The sequence below is a fragment of the Platalea leucorodia genome, assembly GCF_965183815.1.
Source record: "Platalea leucorodia genome assembly, chromosome: 13".
Lineage (NCBI taxonomy): Eukaryota > Metazoa > Chordata > Aves > Pelecaniformes > Threskiornithidae > Platalea > Platalea leucorodia.
In genome coordinates, this window is record NC_138835.1 from 16,154,823 (window position 1) to 16,176,517 (window position 21,695).

General features: G+C 64.3%; 2 protein-coding genes across 2 annotated transcripts; one reads left to right on the top strand and one right to left on the bottom strand.

Annotated features, from left to right (window-relative positions):
* Positions 1-2,920: 2,920 nt before the first annotated feature.
* Positions 2,921-4,305, top strand: PDYN (prodynorphin; the record flags this gene model as incomplete). Its single annotated transcript, XM_082325667.1, is given in 4 exon segments — positions 2,921-3,123; positions 3,125-3,169; positions 3,278-3,425; positions 3,724-4,305. Coding segments are annotated over 4 exon segments (978 nt in total).
* A 1,759-nt stretch (positions 4,306-6,064) lies between these two features.
* On the bottom strand, positions 6,065-17,861 carry LOC309597103 (tyrosine-protein phosphatase non-receptor type substrate 1-like). Its single transcript, XM_082326108.1, has 8 exons — positions 17,710-17,861; positions 10,643-10,993; positions 10,059-10,373; positions 9,571-9,924; positions 9,201-9,302; positions 8,714-8,735; positions 8,259-8,298; positions 6,065-7,516 (listed from the first exon to the last, which is right to left on the bottom strand). The coding sequence occupies exons 1-8, from the start codon at positions 17,780-17,782 to the stop codon at positions 7,262-7,264; spliced, it is 1,512 nt and encodes a 503-aa protein (XP_082182234.1). The 5' UTR covers positions 17,783-17,861; the 3' UTR covers positions 6,065-7,261.
* Between the last annotated feature and the right edge of the window lie 3,834 nt (positions 17,862-21,695).

Here is a 21,695-nt window from a genome sequence, read left to right on the forward strand (position 1 = left end):
GTTTCGGCACCGAGGACCGAGGCTGGCCCCGACGGGGGTCCCCGAGGGATGCAGCCGGTGGCGGTGCAGTGGTGGGACGTGCACCCCAGCCCCTGCGGTGGGTGGGGGGCTGCGGGAAGGCCCCGGCACAGCGGGAGAGCGTGCTCGGGAGGTGGCGAGGATGCTGCGGGGCTGATTATTCACAGCTTCCCTCGCCCCGATTGGCTCCGCGGCGCCGAACGCAGCCGGGCCCCGCCACAGGAGGAGACTCTGTGGCCATAAAAGCGGGGTGTGAGCCGGCGGGCGGCGAGTCCGGCGGGCACCCCGGGCACCGCCACGGGGCCGCCAGCCAGCGTGGCCTTGCCACCGCCACCGCTGCCGATGACCGGCTCAGCCTGACGCCTGCGGAGGGACCCCTACCACCCACGACCCATCCTGATCGGCGAAGTGGGGGCTCGGCGGGACGGGAAGCAGCGGCAGGTAGGGCTGCCAGGGTCGCCGTCCTGCTCCCATCGCGTGGGCGCAGCTGGGGTATCGCTCCTGCGCACCAAAGAGTGACTCTGTTTACAAACACCCCCCGAGCCGCGGTGCCGAGAGCGGCTCACGGTTGGGCTTGTTGCGTTATTTTGAGGGGTTCCTGCCTGGCTGCAGGTGCTGCTCTCGTCCCTCGAGTGGTTTCGTAGCCTGCGAACTGCTGTCCAGAGCTTTGCTGGGGTTCGTTTCGATGCCGATGCCACGTCTGCCACCCTCACGGTGGGGACAACCCGGGGCTCGGAGGGGCAAAGGGAGCGGGGGGAGAGGACGGGGGGAGGTTTCTGTCTCCCCCCACTTGGCTCAGGCAGCGGCGGCGGCCGCAGTGCTGGGTTTTGCAGCGATTCTGTTCCAAAAGTCATCAGCTTTTATGAGAAGCCTTGTCCTGAAGGCGTTTCCAGGTCATTTTTAAAGGCGAGGAAAGGAACGGCTGGAAGGTGATTCTTCTTCTCCACCAGAAATCTCTGCAGGGTCTTAACCTGCCTGAGTTAGACCTGTGTGGGAGGAGACCTGCTCAGCCTCGGAGAGCTGTTCGCATCCCTCACTAGCAATAATCACAGGTTAATCGGAACGGGGGGATCGGTCTCTGTGCCGCCTGGCACACACAGTCCCAATTCCCCGTCCCTCCTTGGGCCGCCGAGTCTGTAACCAGCCCCCAGGGTGCACGGACACAGCTCGGGGCTTTCCAGGCACGAGCCCAGCCTGGGCATCGAAAACTCGAGTGGAAAGAGGACGGGGGAGGAGGGGACCCCGGCAGATGCCTGACACAGGTAGGACGTGCTGAGGGTGCTGTGGTGGCCGGGACCGCTGGCATTGCCAGACGCTCCGTGATCCTGTGGTGTTTCTGCAGGAGGGACGGCTCCAGAGCCTCAGGGCTCCTCCAGGTAACACAGGATCGAGCTCTAACTCTGCTTTTCTTCTTCCTCCCTTTGTGTGCTGCTGCTTTTTGCTTTAGTCCAAAGCCCTTTGTTTTTCTCCCCTTTTCCTGCCCCAGTTTTGCCGGTCCCTCCTCACCCCCGCAGCAGGAGCAGGCAGAGCGCCGCAGGGGCGTTCGTGGCACTGCCTGGCCCAGGTACGTTGGCAGTGGGATGTCCCAGGGTGCCCGGGCACTCAGGGTCCCTGGCCCCGCTGTGCCCCGGAGAGCTGCAGCTCCCCGAGTGCCATGAAGTCCCCGATTCTTCGGCTGCAGCAGGGCACGGGGCCGCTGGCAGCAGAGGAGCGCGGCAGGGGCGAGGGAGGGGAAGCAGGTGGGAAAAGGGGGGGAAAAAGGTTCCCAGTGGGACTGCTGGGAAGCAGCCAGCGTTGTTCTTGGGAGCTTCGTTCCCCTGGGTGCTGCAGCTGGCACCTACCTGCGCGGCTGGTGAGTCCTCGCTCATCGGTGCTGTCTCGGTGGCGGCGAGGCAATAAGGGACCATCGCTGCGTCTCAGCGGCGAAGGCTGGCTGAGGTCCCGCCGTGCCCGCGCCCATCCCGGGCATCTGCCTGCCCCGGCGCCCGCCGCTCTGCCGGGGCCATCGGGGCGATGCACTCAGGGCTGCACGGAGCCGGTGTGCGGCGCAGCCGAGGAATGCCAACAGCTTGACACACGATGGTGCAGATAATTCAAATTAAATTTTAATCTAGCACGAATTAATACTGTGGCATTAACATTTCTTCGTCAGTACCAATTACCGTACATTAACAGATACTGCTGGAGAATACAATAGTCTCTAATATGCGTCATTAATGTGTAACAGATCCCCCTGGGTCATGCCTTTCCCCCCCAGATAAAAGCAGCCAAGGAGGCAGGGGGGTGCTCGCTGCCAGCGCACCCCCTTGGGGTTGGCTCTCGCTCCCGGGGCCGTCGTGGTCCTGGTGGCACCGCGGTCCTGTGGCACTGCAGCTGGGGCCAGCACCGGCCCCTCCAGCCTCGCCCGGAGGGTTCTGGAGCGGCACCGGGCACTGCCGCCGGCACAGCCCCTCTCCCAGCCATTGCACCGTGTGTTCAGCCCTCCCTGGCCTCGTCCACGGAGGTGAGAGGCTCTGGCACGGCTCCCGGCAGGCTGAAGGATGGCGATCACGGCTTGCAGGTAGGCTTGCACCTGAAATCTGGCTTTTTCTCCCTCCCTCCTGCTGCACCAGCCAAGCAGAAGCGGCGGGTGGGAGGGAGGGGAGCCGGGGCTGCCCTGGCGCGGGGTGCAGCACCTGGGCTGAGTCTGTACCGGGTGGTGGCATCCCCCCGTCCCCTTCTGCTGGCGGCTCCAATCGCAGCGCTTTTATTCCCCAAGGCCAAGGGGGAGAGCCAGTGATTCATCCCCTCCGCGCCGCACAAACGCGGCGATCGCAATATTGCAGAGAAACTCAATGCTAAAGAAAAAAAGGGGCTTTTCTTTCCAGCAGTACGGAAGGAGCGACGGAGGAGATGGGATGGGATGGGATGGGATGGGATGGGATGGGATGGTGGTCCCTGCCCCATGGACCTTGGTGGCCCCAGGGTCCTGGCCGCAGCTCAGGGCTTGTGCCAAGGACCAGGCTGCAGCCGGGGTAAGGGATCGCATCCTGCGACGTCCCCATGGGTCACTTCTGTCCCCTTCTCTCCCTGCCCTGGGACCCAGGAGCAGCTGCTGGAGGTGAGTCACGGGCACAGGTCCCGGTGCACGTCCCCAGGAGCAGCCACGCAGGTGGATGCGGTAGGTGCCCCGCGCCGAGGGTGCCAGCGGGGCGGCGATGGGCTCTCCGGGGCCGGCGCGGGGAAGGTGACGGGCTCTGTGCTGTCTCGCCCTCCCCAGGCAGCGGCTGCGGGGTGAGATGGCGCGGCGGGCGCTGGCGCTGGCGCTCTGCCTCTCCCTGGCTGCGGTGGCATCTGCCAACTGCGTGACCCAGTGCTCCCTCTGCGCGGCCCAGACCCGCAGCGCCGAGAGCAGCGTCTGGCCCCTGGTGAGTGCTGGCCCCACGCAGCCGTTAGCCGGGGGGTCACAGCAGCGAGGGCGTCGCGGGTGCCGGTGCGTGGTCGGCAGAGCTGGGTGCTGCCAGGGTGGTGGTCATGGGCACCCCAGGGTGCTGGGAATGTGCAAGCTTCGGCTCCTCGCTGAGCTTTGCAGCACAGTGGGTGCGGACCCCTGGGCTCGGGGTGGGGGCACCCCCTGGGCGGGGTGGGAGGAAGGCGGGGCGTCACCCTGAGCGGTGGGGTGATGCCGGTGGGCGCCCCGGGGCCGCCGCGGCCGCTGTCTTGCAGATGTGCCTGCGGGAGTGCCAGGGCTCCTCACCGCCCGGCCCCGAGTGGGAGACGTGCAGGAAGGCGCTGGCGCTCCTGGCCCCGCTGGTGGCCCTGGCCGAAGGGACAGACCCGGCCGAAGGGACAGACCCGTCCCCTCGGGAGGCGGAGGACAAGGCAGAGCCGGAGCAGGAGCTGGGTCCCTGGGAGCTGCTGCCGGCACCGGCCAAGCGCTACGGGGGCTTCATGAAGAAGATGGCCAAGGGGAAGCTGCTCTCCCTGCTGCGCGAGAACGCCCACAGCAAGGGTGGCCTCAGCAAGAAGTTCGGGGGCTTCGGCCGCAAGCCGGGGGAGCGGGCAGCCCCCGAGGACTACCCGGGGCCGGCAGGCGAAGGGGGCGAGGAGCCCACGGGTGCCGGGGCCGAGGGGCAGGAGCTGACGGCGCTGCACAAGCGTTACGGCGGCTTCATGCGCCGGATCCGGCCCAAGCTCAAGTGGGACAATCAGAAGCGCTACGGGGGCTTCCTGCGGCGGCAGTTCAAGGTGACCACGCGGTCGGACGAGGACCCCAGCGCCTACTCAGGGGAAGTCTTGGACCTATAGAGCCGGCCATGGGATGGGCAGCACCACGGTCCCCACGCTGCCAGCCCGGACTGCGCCGTCACCCCCGGCCCCATCCCCTGCCCAGCCCAGCGTGGCCGGCGTCATCCCTGCCTCGTCCCCCCAGCACACCACGGGGCCTCGTCCCCAGTTGTCCCTCTCCGGTTCACCTGCCCGTCCCTTAGGGACCCCGTGCATCAAGGGGACAGTGCCACCGCTCCGGCTGCGGGTCCAACCCCTGGGCTCCCCTGCGGCTGTAGAAGCACAGCAGGGTCTGGAAACCATCACAGCTGATATACAGGCCAACGGCCTCTGAGCAGCGGGAAGGATGAGCTGGGGCAGGATGAGGCCCTCTGGGCTGGGAGATGGCCCGAGCAGCCAGCACGGCTGTGGGAGAGGCGGCTGGGCAGAGCTCGCACCACGGCACCGTCACCGGGGCAGGCAGCCGGCTGAGAACAACCCTGACTCCCCTCCCTGAGCCGTTCACCGCGTCGCACCCGTCCCAGCACCCACGGGGTCCCCCCCGGGCTTCCCCTTCCGAGAACAACCCCCGAGGCAGGGTCAGACCCGCACCCCGGCCCCTGCTCCCCCGCAGCCAATAAAAGGCAGATGCCAACAAAGCCAAAGCTGTGCCGGGTGCTGAGCGTCGGCTTTGTCTGCGGTCCAGGGCTCCCTGGGGCAGATCAAGCCCTTGGCACGAGGGGACCGCGCACCCCAAGCCGGGGCCTGGGGGGTGGGCTAGGGGGCCATGGGCACCCAGGGCTGGGGTGCCAGGGTGCCAGCTGCAAGACCTGCCGGCAGCAGCGGCGGTACCCTCCCCGCACCATGGGTGCCAAAGGGGACGTGGGACCCCATGCACCCCTGGCTGCTGCCCCCGGCGCCGAGCAGGGGCAGGGCAGGGATGCTCAGCCCAGCCCGGGTGCATGCGGGGCGCAGGGCCACCCGCTCACCCCCAGCAGCACCCAGGGGAGGCTCCCTTGGGAATCCCAGCAGCTGCCCCAGCCGGGAAGGGGCAGCCATGCCGAGGGCAGTGACCACGCTGTCCCCTTCCCACTCACGCTTTGAGGACGGTGGGACCCTGCTGGCAGCAGCTCAGCGCTGAGAAAGCCCAGCCCGGGCAGCAAGTTCCCTTTTGAGCTTCTTCACAGCCTCGCCCTCCCCGTTGCTCATCGCCGCAGGAAGCCTCGCGCCACGGTTCCCAGCCCCGGCGAGACGCGGCTCGCATGCCAGACGCAGCCAAGCTGTCGGCTCTGGGGTGGGGAAGCAGGGAGGGCACTGCAGAGCACTGGCACGCTCAGCTCACCCGTGGCACAGGCTGCAGCTAGCACCCAGCCTGCCCGCCCCCCAATTTGGGCACCCCAGCTCACCTCCCGTGGAAAGGGGCACCCGAAGATGCAGCAGGGCTGCGTGCGGACGGGCAGCCAGACCCCGCTCTGCTCTCCCCTCCTCACGCTGCCCAGAGGGAGCATTGCCACAGCCCCCATCCCAGCCTCAGCCTCCTCCTGCTGCCGCCATCTTCCCCTGCAGCACCCCGCGGGGCTGTGCAGGATGAGGCCCCCCTCCTCGCTGCAGGACATGCTGACCCCCACCCCACCATGCACCCCCAGGGCAGCTGATGGAGTGACCACCCTGAGCAGGGGGACACGCTGATGTGCAGGAGCAGCACAGGACTTTACACTTTTATTAAAAAAATATCTTGCAAGCAAAACCAAAACAAAACAAACAAAAAAAAGCAGTCGCATCGTTCTCAAAGCATCCCAGGGCCGCCCGGCCCCCCAGCAGCCGTGGGGGGCCAGCCCCATGCGCGCCCGCCGCTGCAAGGCCACCTGGGTGCTGCAGGAGCCGACGCAGGGTGGTGGCCCCGCGCGGTGGCCCAGGGAGGGGTCACATGGAAGACACCTGTCCCCAGGCGTGGGCTGGGGGGAGCCTGCCCGGCCCCCAAGGGGGGGGCAGTTTAAAATCTGTTTTAAACTCTACGGGGCTTCGGAGTTTTTACTGAGGCCTTGGTCTTAATTTTGCACATCTTATTCTAGTGTTAAGTACACAGCAGTACACCCACGTACAACACAAAACATTGGGTTTTAGCTCTAAAAATTAACAGTTACATGTCAAACAGTCAAAACATGTTACACAGTACCTGCAGGGAGCTCCCGGGGGAAGCGGGCTGGCAGGGGCACCTGCAGCCCGGCCGGCGCGGAGCTGCGCGCTTTGTACAAGCCTGGGGCAGCACTGGTGGGTCCCGGAGCGGGGCAAGGCTGTGCGGAGGAGGAAGAGGAGGAGGAGGATGCTCAGTGCCGGGGAGCGGTTCTGGAGCCTCCGTGGGCGGCAGGACAGGGGAAAGCCCGCAGCAGGGGGGCTCGGCTCGCCGGCCTTCCCAGCCTCATTGGCCTTGGTGCGAGACCGAGGTCCCGCAGAAGGGACACTTGGGAAGAGAGAGGCAGACACTGAAGTCCTTCCTTTAAAGCCAGAGTTTGTTTTCCATGCGCTGGCAGCAGAGACCCCCAGAAGGCAGCACAGGGGCTCCGGCCGGACCCTGCGGGGTCGGGGCGGCCGCGGGAAGCCGTGCGAGCCCAGCCGGGCAGAGGCATCCCCCTGGGAGCCGGCGTGGAGGCACTGTCCCCGTCCCCTCAGCCCGGCCGGAGCTTCCCGAGGAGCCGCTGCTCTGCTGGCTTAACCCACTTATGGGCAAACCCGGTGCACCGAGGCTGAGCGGCCGCCGTGGCTGCGGGGGGATCCCGAAGGGATGGAGCCAGCAGACCCAGGACCAAGCTGCCTCCAAAAATCAGGTCTCTGGATGGGAGCTGACCCCCACAGTAACACGGACTCCATTTCCACCTCAAACCACGGGTACCGCAGCGCTTCTTCCCATCACTCTCAGTGCTTCCAAGAAAATCCTCCCGGGGAGGAGCAGGGCAGCTCCCCGCGGGGCAGGGGGTCCCGGCAGCCGCTGCAGCCCTGCTCACTTCCTTGGGATCTGGACGCTGGCGTACTCGGAGCCGGCCTCCTCGGGGCGCGGGGCCGGCCGCTTGGGCGCCTTGCTAAGATGCACCATGTCCAGGTCGGCGTAGGTGAGGTTGTCATCGCCGGCGGGCGCCTGGCTGGTCTGGATGCAGGCGTACTCCGACTGCTGGCTCATCTCCACTATCCGGCGGACGCTCTTCCTCTCTCTGTCGAAGTTCAGGTCCGCGTAGGTCAGGTTGTTGGGGTCGGATTCCTGTGCAAGACACCAAGAGTTCCTCCTCTGGGAGGACGAGTGAGGAGCCACCCGTGCCCACCCCATGCACCAACCCAAAGCCCCACGCTGAAGAAGTCAATCCTGCTGCGGCTCCACCTGCGACAGCGCGGTCTCTGCTTGTACAGGGGGAATGATGCCAGCAGCCGGCTGGGACAACCCCGCAGCAATGCTTTACCCCATGCTACATCTTCAAATCACCAGCCACAGCTGCCACTGACAGGCTTCAGAGCCACCACTGCGATTCAAGAGCCACCACCACAGCCATGCCGTCACCCCGTCCTGGCAGGGATGGGCAGGGGCCAGCCTGCCCAGCGCTGCCCACGTGGGAGCTGGCAGAGGCTGGCTGGGACGGACAGATTGCTGCTGATCACGACTTCGCTCATAACTGCGTCACCAAATGCCAAAAGAACTCCACAAATAGCCTGTCTGGGTATCGCACAGCTGGTTCTCCAGGCAGCACAAACCCAGACCTTCCTGGGAGGAGGAGGAGGAGGAGGAGGAGGAAAGAGGACGAAGGCAGAAAAGATGCTGGGAAGTGGCTACCCCCTCCCTGGGGCAGCCTCTCTTCCCTCTCCAGCCACAGCGTGGAGACATTGAGGTGTTTCCCAGGGGAACCAGGGGAACCACCACCCTCTCCGGAGCCACCGAGATGTTTCGCCCAGGAACCACCACCCTGGCTCCCGCCTCTGGTGCTCTCCCTCCCCGGGGCGAAGCGACACACCTGGGTAGTGGCCTCGCTGCTCTTCTCCGGCTCATGTAACCTGAAAGGGGGAAACAAAGCAAGTCAGATCGAGCGCCCTGTTGCCTCGTCCCGAATCGTGGAGCAGCTGGGGGGTTCAGGTGCAAAACAAGGTCCTTGCAGCAGCCCCGAGCAGGATGAGTCCTCCCCAAGCGAGCGTTTGCTCACGTGCTGGTCCAGCTACATCTCTGCAGGCTGGAGACGTGGCTCCCACCTAACTTGTTCAGCCTCGCCAAAAGCCAAACACTTGGCTACGAGATTCACCGCAGGGGCAGAACAACGACCAGGGAGATCAGCAGAGCCTGCGCTCCTGCCTTCCCTTGCACAACAAGCTTTTGGGGATCCAGCTCCATCCCGATCCCAAGGGACCCCATTTGCAGGCATCCAGCTCAGAGTGCCCGCGGGTTACTCGGTGCCTAGAGGAGATCGGCACTTACCTAGCAGATGGCGAGCTTTTACCTGCCGGAAAAGAAATAGTTTAGGAAAGAAATAGTTCAGGAAACAACGTAACCCCCCCGCCTCGCTTCACCAGGCACGCAAGCCCACACGCAGAGACTGCTGCAAAAGCGGATCCGCATCTTTTCCCAGAGGCAAGTGGCTGCAGTTTTCTGGAGTTTCACTCCATTTACTGCAGGACTGCTCCTGGCAGAGAGCAGGAGGTGCAGGGGGGCGTCAGATGTTTTAGGCACAGGGAATAACGAGCACGTTTGACCCTGCTCCTAGCAGGCACTGGCACATGGCAGCACCAGGCAGAGGTTTCCCTGCAGCCTGCAAACAACCCGGTCAGCTCTGCGCCGTCCTCCCCTTTGGGCAGGAGCTGCAGCAGCACAGCCGTGAATTCAGCGTCCAGGCACTGATGCTCCAGAGAGAGGGAGAAGGGGGTCGGGAGCAGCTGCTTCCTTGCTGGGCGCTTGGTTTCCTTACCCTTGCTCTGCTTTGCCCAGATGAGGTAAAGAATTGCAGCCACCAGCAGCACCAGCACAGTGCAGACCACTCCCACCACGATATAGATGGTGAGCAAATTGGCTGAAACATGAATGAAAAAGGTCATTTCAGTACCTGAAAACACTGCTACCGACCGAGTCCCTGCAGCCTTACAGCTGGGGTTGGCCTGCTGACACCTGAAGCATCGAGGACAACAGCTTGGTACCGGCCAGCATCACCCCCGCCCCAGCCCAGCAATACGGAGATTTTGTGTCCTTGAACAGGATTCTGGTGGGACTTTGAGCTTTCTTGGGGGGTGACATCCTAAAGCTGCCCCAGCGGGGACCGCATCCCAGCGGCTCTCACGCACCGTTGCCTGTCTGGGACAAGTCGCCGAGTTCTCCCTCCCTGGCTGGGGCAGCGATCCACAGGGCAGCCGTCTTGCTGATGGGCTCCTGGGCATCATGCACCACTCGGCAGGTGAACTCGGACCCGTTCTTCTCCTCCGTCGCTTTGACCTCCACCAGGCTGCTCAGATCGAACAAGCCCTGCTGGTTCTCCTCCGGCTGGGGGATGTTCTCCACCTTCATCTCCGTCCCGTTCTCCAGCCAGGTGACGGCCACGTCTCCCGGGTAAAACCCCCTCACGTGGCAGGTGAAGTTCACGGTCTTGTTCACCTTAACGGGGCTCGGTGCGTCAGGGGCCACGCTGACACTGGGGGGGACTGGGAAGAAAAGCAGCTCCTGGTGCCCGGCGTCCCCCGGCTCTGCCGCCCGCGGGGCGCCCTGTCCCTGCCCCAGGACCCCCAGCCCCACGGGAGCTGGGCGCCCCGAGCGCCGGCCCCCACCCGGCCCTCACCTCGCAGGGCTTCGCTGAGCTGGTACGTCCTCGTCACCGGGTCCGGCAGCGTGGGGTGCCGCACCTCGCAGGTGAGCCGCGAGCGGACGTCGTCCTTCTGCAGCGTCACCGTCACGGTGCTGGACATGTTGAAGGAGGATTTCGTCGGCCATGGGATGATCTGGGGCTGCTGAGCCGTGATCGGGGCCCTGTCCTTGAGCCATTTCACCGTGATGTCTTCGGGGAAGAACGCTCCGGTCTTGCAGGTGACAGACACCGACTGCCCCGGCACCACTCTGCGGCCGGACCAGGACATGACCAGGGGAGTGGGTTTGGCTGCGGGGAGGAGTGTGGGGCCGTCAGAGCCGGCTCTGCCACCCTGCCCGGCCCCGGGGCTGCAGGGAGCGGGGTCTCCCGCGGGGGCACGGATGCGCCCGGGGACGGCCCACGGGAGCCTCCCTCTCCTGGAGCTGCCCCCCGAGCCCCTTCCCCATCCCCGCTCGCCCCGAGCAGAGCCCACCGGGCCGCGATGGGCCGGGCTGTGCCGGGGGCTGCGCCCGGCAGGGCTGGTTCCCACCGGGAGCTGCTCTGGGAGCCCCACTCACCTTGTACGGACACCTCCGTGCCCCTTCCACGCCGAAACACCTCAGCACCGCCCAGCAATCTGCGGAACCTCACGCAGTAATAGGTGCCGGAATCCTCAGGGCCAACGTCCCTGATGAGGATGCTGAAGTCTGTGCTGGACTCAGGCACCACCCTCGTCACGCGGGGGAAGGAGCCCCTCTGGTCATAGACGGTCTCATTCCCACTGCCCCAGCCCTTCAGCCACCTCACAGGACCAGGGGGAGCGTCTCCAGACGTGGTGCAGGTCAGGTTGAGCGTCTGCCCCGCTGCCACCGACACCTTGTCCTGGGGCTGATGCAGCTGGAAGCCCTGACCCGCCTGGGCACCCGCACCTGGGGAAAAAACAGACCAAATCTCACCTGGCACCGCACACCCGGCCCGGCTCCCCGCCTGCCTCCCTGGCCGCGGGACGGGCCGAGCACACAGCCCTGGTCAGCGGGGACCACGGGCAGCAGGGCTGCGCCAGCACCGGGGAGCCCGGGGGAGAGGCTGCGGTTACTGCAGCGGGCACAGACCTCTGCCCGCAGGTCTCGGCAGCGGAGCCGGCTGGAGCTTTGCTGGATGACCGCGTGTTGTGCTCTGTACAGCTAAAACATTGAGCAAATCCCAGCTGCCTGCGCCTGCCGGCACGCCGCGCTGCCTCCCACGGCTGCTTGGCTTTGTCAGGCAGGAGAAAATAAAGGCGCAAAATACAAGGCACTCCAAAAAGCAAGCTCCCCTCGCAGCTGCAGATGCGATACCATGTTTTCTGCATTGAATCTCTCCCATTTCTGCATTGAATCCAAGCCCCGATTCGTTCCAGCGGAGCACAGCCATTAGCCAAAGCCGGTGACAGTCGGGCAGACGCCATTCCCCCTCGTCACCGACAGGAGAGCAGTTCCCTTCGAAGCATCTCAGTAAAGCGGCTCCCTAACCCCGCTGACCGCCTTGCACCGTGCCACACAAACAGAAAGCCGCCGTCCCAAACGCCCCCTCACCTACGCACCCATGGGTGCCAACACACCTTCCCGCATGCACGGTCAGGCAGGGAGAAACTCCCGAGGTCTCCAGGAAAATCGCAGGGGCTCCGCTCTCCCTGCGGGAACGCCAGTAACAAAATCCACCTCGGGTGGATCTGCAGCCAGAGCCGGGCGGGACGGGGGTCCGAGCTCGCCGCCGGTCAGGCGTGATGCACCGGGAACGGCCGGCTCAGCCCCACGGGAACCAGCGATGCCACTGCTCCCCGCTCCCTCGAAACAGCGGGAGCAGCAGAGACGGCCGCCCCGCGGCCTACACGGCTCCTCGAGGGGTTAATTTTGGCAACGCTTGCCATGCCGATATAATTATTGCAACTGAATGAGATTTCAATACAGGTCATTGCTTAAAGGAGCATTTTTAAGCAACACAGGACAGAGGTGGGAGAACCCCTTAAATCCGCCTGCTGATAACAGGGGCCAGGCGCTGCCGAGCGCTGTGGCCCGGAGCTGACAAGTGGCACGCAGAACCGGCGTCACCGTCACGCAGAGACCGGCGTCACCGTCACGCAGAGACCGGCGTCACCGTCACGCAGAGACCGGCGTGTCTGAGCAGGTAACTCCTGCTGCAGCTGGGCGGCGCTGGGAGCGTACGGACCAGCCTTGTTGGCTGGAGGGCTGCAGCTGCACCCCACAGCCTTCACACCAGAAAAACCCAGGGCAGCAACAAGGCCTCCCGTGGCACCCCCGCAGCCATCCCCAGGATGGGACAAAGCCCTTGGCTGGATGCTCCCGGGAGGACCTGCTGTAGAACAAACTTCTCTGACCCCTCCGGGCCACGGCTGGCTCCCACAGAGCCTGGAGAGGATTTCTGGCAGCTGTTAATCCCTTCTGACTTCCAGCGGTATTTAATCTACCCTGATGTTCTCACTGCCTGCGCAATTACTCGATCTCAATGATCAGAGTTACCAGGAGCACAGTTTCTCCAGATTCCTCAAGTTAAAGGCTTTTTGCCCAGGGCATTAGTCCGCTGCATCCCCAGCGCAGGCTGATCCTCACAGCGGAAAGCTTCAGCCCTTCGAAGCCACTTCAAGGCTAACGTGGTAGCAGCGCTCGACACCTAGACAAGCGTGTCCCAGAAGACAAGCACAGAAGGACGGAAACCTGGTTTGCGTCACATCTGAGCGGGTCGTTCAGGCTGAGCCTCAGTCTTCTGCCTGAGCAGCAGCAGTCTGGGCTTCTGCAAGGCGAGCCCGTGTTTCTCGGGTGGCATCGGAACCCAGGGGAGCCGCGCCGGAGCCGAGCCCCTGCCCTCGGCGGGGGCCGATGCGCCCCACGCGCAGAGCACGGCAGTGGCGCGGGGCGCGCACAGCTGGCTCCGCTGCTGCGGCACCTCCTGAGCTTCTCCATCGCCGGCTGCTGCCGGACCTTTCGCAAGAGGCGGTTGAGAAACGCGTAGAGGAAGTTTGAAAGCACAGAAGCACCACGCGCCTCTCACCAAGCCCCGCCACGGGGACGTGACACAGGCAGGGGACCGGGCTGCTCCGGGCACAGGCACCAGCACCCCCAGCCCCAACCCCTCTGCACGCCCAGGGTGGTCGCGGTGCTAATCGCTCGCTCCACCGAGCTGGGCAAACAGAGCCCGCGTTGTCTCACCGCTCGTTAGCGTGCGGCATTGCAACACCGCAAGGGCCGTGGGAAGCGGAGGGCTGGGTACCAGGCCCCCTCCCTGCCGCAGGGGCTCCGCGCCCCGCGATGAACGTGTTGCTCACTGCTCCCCTCTGCAATCCTGCATAAAAGACTTCTGCAGGGTGGTGACCCCCACGTCGCCTCAAAGATCCCCCACGTCGCCTCGAAGATCCCCCACGCCGGGGAGGGCTGCCCTGCTCAGAGGGGCCAGCGCCGCCCCGCGTACCCGAGCCCAGCCCACAGCGAGCCCAGCGCTTCCTCTTCATCCTCCCTCTCTCCATCTGCCCATCTCCCCACGAGGCACGCGCCATGCCGGAGGGCAGCGAGACGGGGGAAACGCCTGGTTTGGCGTCCCGGAGCTGACCCCGACACCAGAGCGTGGTCAGGGTGAGCGGCACGGGCGTTGCTCAGCCCCGAAGCACGTCTCTTGGTCGCAGAGACGGAGTCTCAGAGCAACATCCGCAAAAGCACCGGGCAGTTAAACTGCACGTGGCTGGGTTGTCGCTCACCGCAGCCTCGGCACAAGGCTCCTGCCTTCCTGGGGTCACGGGGATTTACCTTCGCAGGCAGCAAGGTAAAGCCCACGTTTGCAGCCGGGCTGCAGCCGGCCTGCGTGCATCTCGCACCGCCGAGCCCACATCACCTCCTCGACGGGCAGCGGCGCGCGAGCGCCCTGCCTGCTCCCTGCGCCGAGGGATTTGCAGGCAGGGCGCGCGCTGTTGTCCAGTGCCGGGCTGCCGGAGGTGCTGCTGCAGCGGGGCCGCTGCCGTGCAGGGCTTTTCTGACGGTGCTGCTGCTCCCAGAGCGGCCCCAAGAGCAGCCGGGAGCAAAGGGCTTCGTGCCGCCGCCTGTGCCGCCTGCCAGGGGCCTTTGCCGGCAGCTCTCAGACTCTCAGGTCATCGCGGATAACGCTGCGTGGCTCTAGGTAGCCTCTCGCATAGGGCTAAAATGTGGCTTTGGGGTATTTTCCATGTGTTCTGTTGTGAGCCACCACGCTACTTTAGAGACTTTCGCACATGGCTCTGCTCGGCCAGCGCTCTTCAGTTCACCCCATTCAGGGTCTGCAGATCTATAACACACGAGCTTCAGCCACGACATAGCCATGGTAACACCACGCTGCCTTAACTAAGCCCGCTCGCACCTCCCAGCCGAGGAGCACGAGTCCCCGTCAGACCGCCCCACTTCTCCACCTGCCGACCCTGCGCCCAACAGCCCTACGCCAGGACCAGCCTGCCCCACCATGTGCTCGGAAACACCTTCGAACTCCCGCAGCGGCGTGCAGAGCGGTGCCCCAGCCCCCCTGCGATGGGAAAACACAAAGGGGAAGTGGACAGAAAACCCCAGAATATGCAAGTTAGAAAATGCAAAGTTTCCACTGAAGCTCCTTTCCTCCCTTCCTCCTGAAGGCAGCTTCTCCTTGCACCCAGCAGAAGATGTCTCTCCTCCTTCCCCTTTCTGGGTGCTCGCCCTGGGGAGCAGCGGGGCCAGGAGCCCCACCGAGCCCCCTCCCAGCAGGTATTTGCCAGCGGCGTGTGCGAGCCCTGCACGCTCACGACGTCCTTGCGCACCGGGAGAGGGACTGCAGGGGGTCTTCATGCTGCAAAGAGACGAGACACCGCGAGTTCTCACCGCAAGCACCGCTTCAGTGCAAACCTGCTTCCCACCTGCACGTCCACAGTGCCACGCGATGACACTACTTTCTTCGATTTCAAACCACCCGGAGTCAGAGCGCAATCCTTTTGCCACCAAGATCAAGGGGAGTTTGGGTGCTCTGACCCTGTAATCTGCTCTGTCCTACACTCCAGAATTAGCAAAGGGTTTTAGAGCCCTGAAAATCGCCACCCGACAGTTCCCACGTAGGTGGGAGCACCCTCGCAACGTGGACCCAGAGCACTTCCAGCCCGGAGGAGAGGCACGAGCGCAGGCGTCGTGCTGCGCCTGGTCTGGCAGAGCCTCCCTCCCGTTAGTCAGTTTAATTTGAGAACAAAATAATCCCCGGCTCTCCCGCTGCGGTGCAAGTTTTCCATCTCGGTAACACATTTTTTTCTGTATTCCACCTTTTGAAGTATTTGATACCGAACAGATTGCAAGAGGCCGGGGTTTAATTCAGGAGAGGCTGCTCGGATGCTTCCTGATAAAAATAGATTTTTTTTTTTCTTCTGAAGGAGCCGGGTAAGGAGCTCCGGGATGGCGAGGGGAGGGCCGCATGCTCCAGAAGCAACATGCAGCTGGCCACCGGCATGCGGAGCCCCCCAGTCACTCGCTGAAGGAACGGGCCGATGGGCGAGAGAAGCCCCAAAATAATCCTGCTGGAATTGCACCTGCAGCAGGGCTGCCCGCGGGGGGAGCTGACAGGTGCTGCCTATAAAAAGGGCCTGGAATCTGCAGTCCGGGGAAGACAAGAAGAGAGACCCGGGGGTAGCTGTCGAGCACTATGCGGATCCCAGAGCGGGTGGTTATAGTAAAGGCTATATTTTACATACGTGACATCAGAGGAAGCCTCAGCTCACGCGCAGCCATCATTTGCAAGCTTTCCCTCCTACAGCATTAACAGAAATTCAGCCTAAAAGCCAGAGCCCCACAACCAAACAGCTCTGCTCTTTAGAGGAGGCTCCGGGGAGCGCAGCTGAACCCCTCCGTTGAGAAACACCTGCACGGAAGGGTCCTGCACGGCACGGATTTTGCAACGGGGCTTTGCAATTTGCCTTCCCAGCATCTCGCTCCCCTTTGCCCTACAGGATGATCTCTTGCAGGACCTTCCCTTTTCCCCTCTCCTTCTGCAGAAGCGCTCTCAGCAGCCGCCCTCCGGCAGCAGGAGCCTGGGCCAGCTCTTCTGGAGTTCAGGCTTAGCCTGAGCCGTGGCCCAGGAGGGTTCACCGCAGGGTCTCCACCGCATGGGAACAAAAAAAAAAGATCTGCACGCTTACACCTGAAATTAGGGACAGAAACCGCCTCGCAACCCAGGGCTTTCTGCCCCAGGATGGTTCTTTTCCTACGGCTGGCTTGGAAAAATGGGGTTCTCACTCCAAGGCCACGTTTAATTAAACTCAAGAGCTTTGCTGGAGCCATTCTTTTGTGGCAGGAAATCGCAGCGGTTCACTAAGAAGCTGCGCTCGCCGCCAAAGCCTTCTTGGCTTTCAGCAACTGGGAGTTTTCAGCTTGGGGCCAACACTTCTCAGTTGTGATCAGGCAACTCAAAGCAAGGAGTGTTGTGCCGAAAGCATTTGCTTTCAGCTCAAGTTTGCGCTCAACTCTCTGCCCAAGTAAAGCTTCGGCGGTAAATATTTCCGATGGGCCTGGGAGAATGTGGTTTTCCCCCACGCAGGAGAGCGTTTCACCCGCGTGGGAGCCTGGGCTGGGCTATTTGTAGTGGGATCCGGCTGGAAGGTCCGAAATTTGGCCAGACCAGGCAAAAAGCTCAGCAGCAAGATGCTCCTGACCGTGCATCGCTACCGCCTCAGGAGGCTTGCACAAAAAGCCCCGTCCCTCCCCGGAGGTGCAGACAGCGCTGGGCAAGAAGGAGAGCGATTCCTTAGCAGTATCACCCGAGATGAAGAGCACCGAAACGAAACAGCCTAGAAAGGAAACATCCTTGAAAGCAGCAGCCACCGCAAGGCTTCGCTCCTGGCGGGGCAAGAAACTTCCCACTGCTCGTGAGGGAAGGGAAAGAGCCTGGGAGCGGCGCGGGCTCCGATCGTCCCTTCTCGCGCTGCATCCCCAAGCTGTTATAAGGGACCGGCGGAGCCACGAGCCCCGGTGAGGGCTGGGGCACGCGGGGGGCCAGCAGCAGGAGCCCGCGGTGGCCTGGGGCCAGTGCTCGCAGCAGGGCTGGGTGGCACAAGGTGCCTGGGAGGACGGCACAATCCCACCGCTTTGGTGCTCAACAGTTGGGTAGAGCAGCAAGAACTGCAGACAGGCAGGGGTAAAGCAGGAGGCAGCAAGAAAAACAAGTTCCCGGCAGAGGAGGCAGACTGCCCTCGCCGGGGCCTCCCCTTGCCCGCTCTGCCATTCTCCCATCTCCAGGCAGCCTCCGAGTGGGAATTTCGGCTGCTCGCAGAGATTTGCCTCTCCCATAGCTGGCAGGGGGTGCTAGCAAATGGGTGGAAACGACATGCCTCTTCATGCCCCTGCCTAATTCCCTCGTCTCGCTGGAAAGGGCAATGTCTGCCTTGAAGTTTGCTTCCAGAGGAGCAGCCGAGCTCCCCTCTGCCATCGCCGCGCTCTAGGTCATCGCACAGAAAGGTCAAACCAACCGTGCGCAGCGCGACAGCATCATGTCGCGGCCGGGAGGCGCGCGGCGGAGGGGAAAGGGAAAAGATTATAAAAAAAAAAAACAAAAACAGCCAAACCCAAGGAAAAGAAAAAGCCAAAGCAGGAGGGGCCGGCGGGGGCGGGTCGGAGCTTACCTGCACCGCCGCGCAGGGAGAGCAGCACCAGGCAGGTCAGCGGCCAGGCGGCCCGGCGGGGAAGCGGCTCCATCGTCGGCTCTGTCTGGGAGGCAGAGATCAGAGAGGCTTCAGAGCGCGGCCCCGGCTCCGGGCTTGCCTTTTTCTGCCCTTTTTTTTTTTTTTTTTTTTTTTTAAACTGCAGCTGGAGAAGGAAATCGCTCTTTTCAGCCCCAAAATGAGGAAGGAGGGCTGGGCTCCCGCCTCCTCCCGCCCGCGGGCGGAGAGCACCCGCACCCACGGCCGCCGCCTCCCACCCGGCCGGGCCCCGGGCTCCGCAGACGGGGCCGCCGCGGCGGGGCCCCGGGCGGGCGCACGCCCCGGTGCCGAGCGGAGCCGCGCGGAGCCGCCCCTGCCTCCCCGCCTCCCCGCCGCCGTTGCCGTGGCACCGGGGCGGGATGGGGCCGGCCCCGGCTCGGAGACACCCCCCGGCACCCCCCCCCGCCCCGGTTTAAGGTCGCCTCCCCGGCGGCGGGGGGCGAAGCCAGCACCGCCCGCCCCGGAGCGAACTTGCTTTTGGAGGGTCAGCCCGGGGCGCTGCTGCCTTAAGGTGGGCTGGGGGGACACCCCCGGCCCCCCCGGGCCGGGCTGCGAGGAGCCCCGGGGGTCGAAGCGGTGGCCGGTGCCCCGGGGCGAGCAGGAAGCCCCCCCCGGCGAGCAGGGCACGGGGCCGGGCGGAGGAAGCAGCTGGGGCAGAGGAAGGATGGTTCAGTGGCCCCAGCGCTGTGCAGAGGGTGCCTGGGGTCCCCCCCACTTGCCACAGGCTTCCCGCGCCAGGGCCAGCGTGGCCACGGCTTTGGCACGGCCGCGGCACGCAGCCCAGATCCCTGGGAACTGAGGGGGGGGAAACACGAGGGTGCTGGGGGCACACGGCCTCGGGGGTCCTGAACACGCAGGACACTTTGTGCCATCCGAGGGCCGGTGGCTGAGCTGGGACAGCCCGCGGCAGAGGCACAAGCAGCATTTTGGAGGTGGCCAGGCCAGCTCAGCCCACAGGGGTCAGGCAGAGCAAGGAGGGGACTCTGGTGCAGCACAGACGGCTGGAGGGTGGATGGGGAGGGAGAGGAGATACCTGCACCCCTCTCTGCAGCGGCTGCTGGAGAGACACCCTGGGGACACGGGGACATCCCCATGACATCCCCGCAGCAGGAGCCCACGGCAGGGGTAGGTGAGAGCCTGAGGACGAGGCAGCTGCGATGGGAGATGGGGCCAAGGGAGGGCATGGAGGAGGAGGAAGGTGTCTGGATGTGAGCATCCATGGGATGTGTGGCCCTGCACCGCCCTGCTTCTCCCTGACACAAAGTCCCTCCCGGGGAGGCACAAGGACACGTCCTCCACTGTCTGCGCCTGCTGGACCTTCTCCTACCACCCATGGGCACTTCAGCAAGGCCAGGACTGGGACCAGCTTGTTCCCCCATGTCCCAGCTGGGCACGGCCCCCTGCAGCCAGACACGATCCTGGCAGCTCCCAGCAGGAGCTCCAGCAGGTCCCGAAACCACCCTGCTTTCCCCTCCACCCGCCCCGGGATGGGGTACAGACGCTGCTGAGCGGGGGCTTCCAGCCCCAGCACACCCAGGTAGCACCCGGCAGCACCCACACCACAGCATCCCAGATCACACCCAGCTGCTCTCCCACACCGGGCCGGGCTCCGAGGGCAGCACTGGGTGCCGTGCCAGGGGACGGTGCCGGCTCCCTCCTCCCTCCCCAGGCAGCCGCTGGGGCTGTCGGCTTTATTTAGAGCTTCGCACAAACAAACAGCAAAGATATCTGAAGTGACTTGGCACCATCAATCTGCGCACGGCGTCAGCCTGCGCGCGTTCCCGTCCCCGCCAGCCTCCCCCTCGGCCCCAGCTACGCCCATGTGTTGCATCCAGCCTTAATTTAGCTCACTTTGCTGCTGGGAGCCGGGACCGGCCTCCCCAGGCATCTGCACTGCACCTCCCTCCGGGACCCCCCCGGGCAGCTGGAGGCTGCGCTCGAGCACTGCAGCCCGTGCTACTCCTACTGTAAAATAATTTGTGGCCAGCGCCGCTCCCGGGGAGCCCAGGGCGGCCATTGTTTTTATTTCCCCTTTGCACAGCTGACGAGCACGTGAGCAAGCAGCAGGGACCCAGAGGAGCCGTTGGGTTTGGCCTTTGGCCTTTTGCACATGCAGCGTGACGTGGAAATAAAGAATCGCTTTGCGGAGGGATGGGACATGGGGTTAGCAGTGGTTTGTGGACACCTCGCAGCTACACCGCCATGGGCGGTGCATCCCCCCCCCAGCCCTGGTCTGGGAGCGGGCACCCTCGGGGCGAGCAGGCACCCAGCACGGGGGAAGGCGCCGGTGGGACACGCTGCAGCCGTTCACAGCCTCTCTCCTGGTTATTTTTAAATGGAAGCACAGTTCCTGGAGGCCTGGCTGACTTCAGCCTGTCTGGGCTGTTCTCCCGCTCATCATTGAAGGTTCAGACAACCTGTTTCGAGGCAATTACAAAGCGGAGACAGCCCGTACGCAAGCAGCCGCCGCAGAGCGCTTGCGAAGGAAAGTTAGAGCTTAAAAAAGCTCTGCAAGAGAAGGTACCGCAGCAGAGCAGATGGTGCAGTGTGAGCTGCCCGGGAAGAGCTGCTATTGCTCCCCATTAGGAAGCATATGGGCAGGCTCAGCTGCCTCCCCTCCTGCCCACGGCCCTTCCACTCGGCATCGCAGGGGCCCGCTCGAAGACGGGGGGTTTGGAGGGTCCACCCCGGGAGGGCAGCCCCTGCCCCGCGGGCTGGCAACGAACCTGGGGGAGCGGAGCACTCCGCTCCTTCACATGCCCGAGATGGAGCAAAAGCGCAGCATTTCGGGAGGCGCAACGCCATCATTAGCGGTTTCCTTCTGCACCAAACGCCCACGGCGAGCAGGAGGCTGCTGCGCCGTTCGGCAGGGCGGGCAGCGCTGCCAGCGGGCAGCCGGGCTGCGCGCGCTCTCGCAGCATCTTCGTGCTTCAGCTCAAAACCACTGCTCCCCCAGGGACGATTGTGGAGCCCGGGTCTCCCGGTCCCGCGAGCCATGCAGCAGCCGGCGTGGGGGACCAGGACAGCATTTCAGGAGAGCTTTTCAAGAACAGGTTGATTTTTACAGCTTTGAGGCACAGTGAGGAATTTGCATCACGCTGCCAGCCCCCTTCCAGGGAAGGCACGTGCTCCGGCCGGTCTGGGCTGGGCTCACCCCCCCCTGCAAGCATGGGTGCTGCAGGGAGGCTGGACCAGGCAGGGCTCTGGTTCCCCTTCCCGGGGGCGAAGGCTCCGGCCAGGGCTGCCCCAGCTCCCAGCGCCCCAGTGTCCTCTTGCATTTCCCCATTTTCAGCTGGGCAGCTCTGCGTGGGCAGCAGGACCAGCTGCCCCAGTGGCTTCCTCCCCAGGAGGAGGTGGGGACCCTTCCCTGCACAGGGACCCCCGGCCGGGGGAGCAGCACCCCATCTCGGGGGGGGGGGGGGGGGGGGGCCAAAAAAAGACCCTCTCGTCCGAACCTGGCAGCATCCAACAGGGGCAATTACAGCTTCACCGGGACCATCCCAGCTGAAAGTCTTGCAGCACTGGTTTTGCCCAGACTGCTCTTTCATTGCCTAATTAGCAGCCCGTCAGATCCCCTCCCAGCACCCATCGCCCATGGGGACAGCGGTGGCTCACCCTGCTGGAAGGGGATTCTCAGGTGATGGAGACGGAGAGGTTTCAGGCGCTGCCCTGCCCAGGCCTGGGCCTGTTCGTGAGCCACGTTTCACTAACGTGGGAGGTGGCTGCAGTTCTTTCCCTGCCCGGGACTGTCCCCCTCGGGATCCCCGCTCCCCAGACCACCACGGTACGGCACAACGGGAAGGCTACCTATGGCCTGACCGACGGGCCACGTCACACCAGGACACAGCGGCTGTCCCAGAGGGCTCGTGGGCTCAGTGCAGCCTCCAAACCCAAACCAGCAGGGAAAG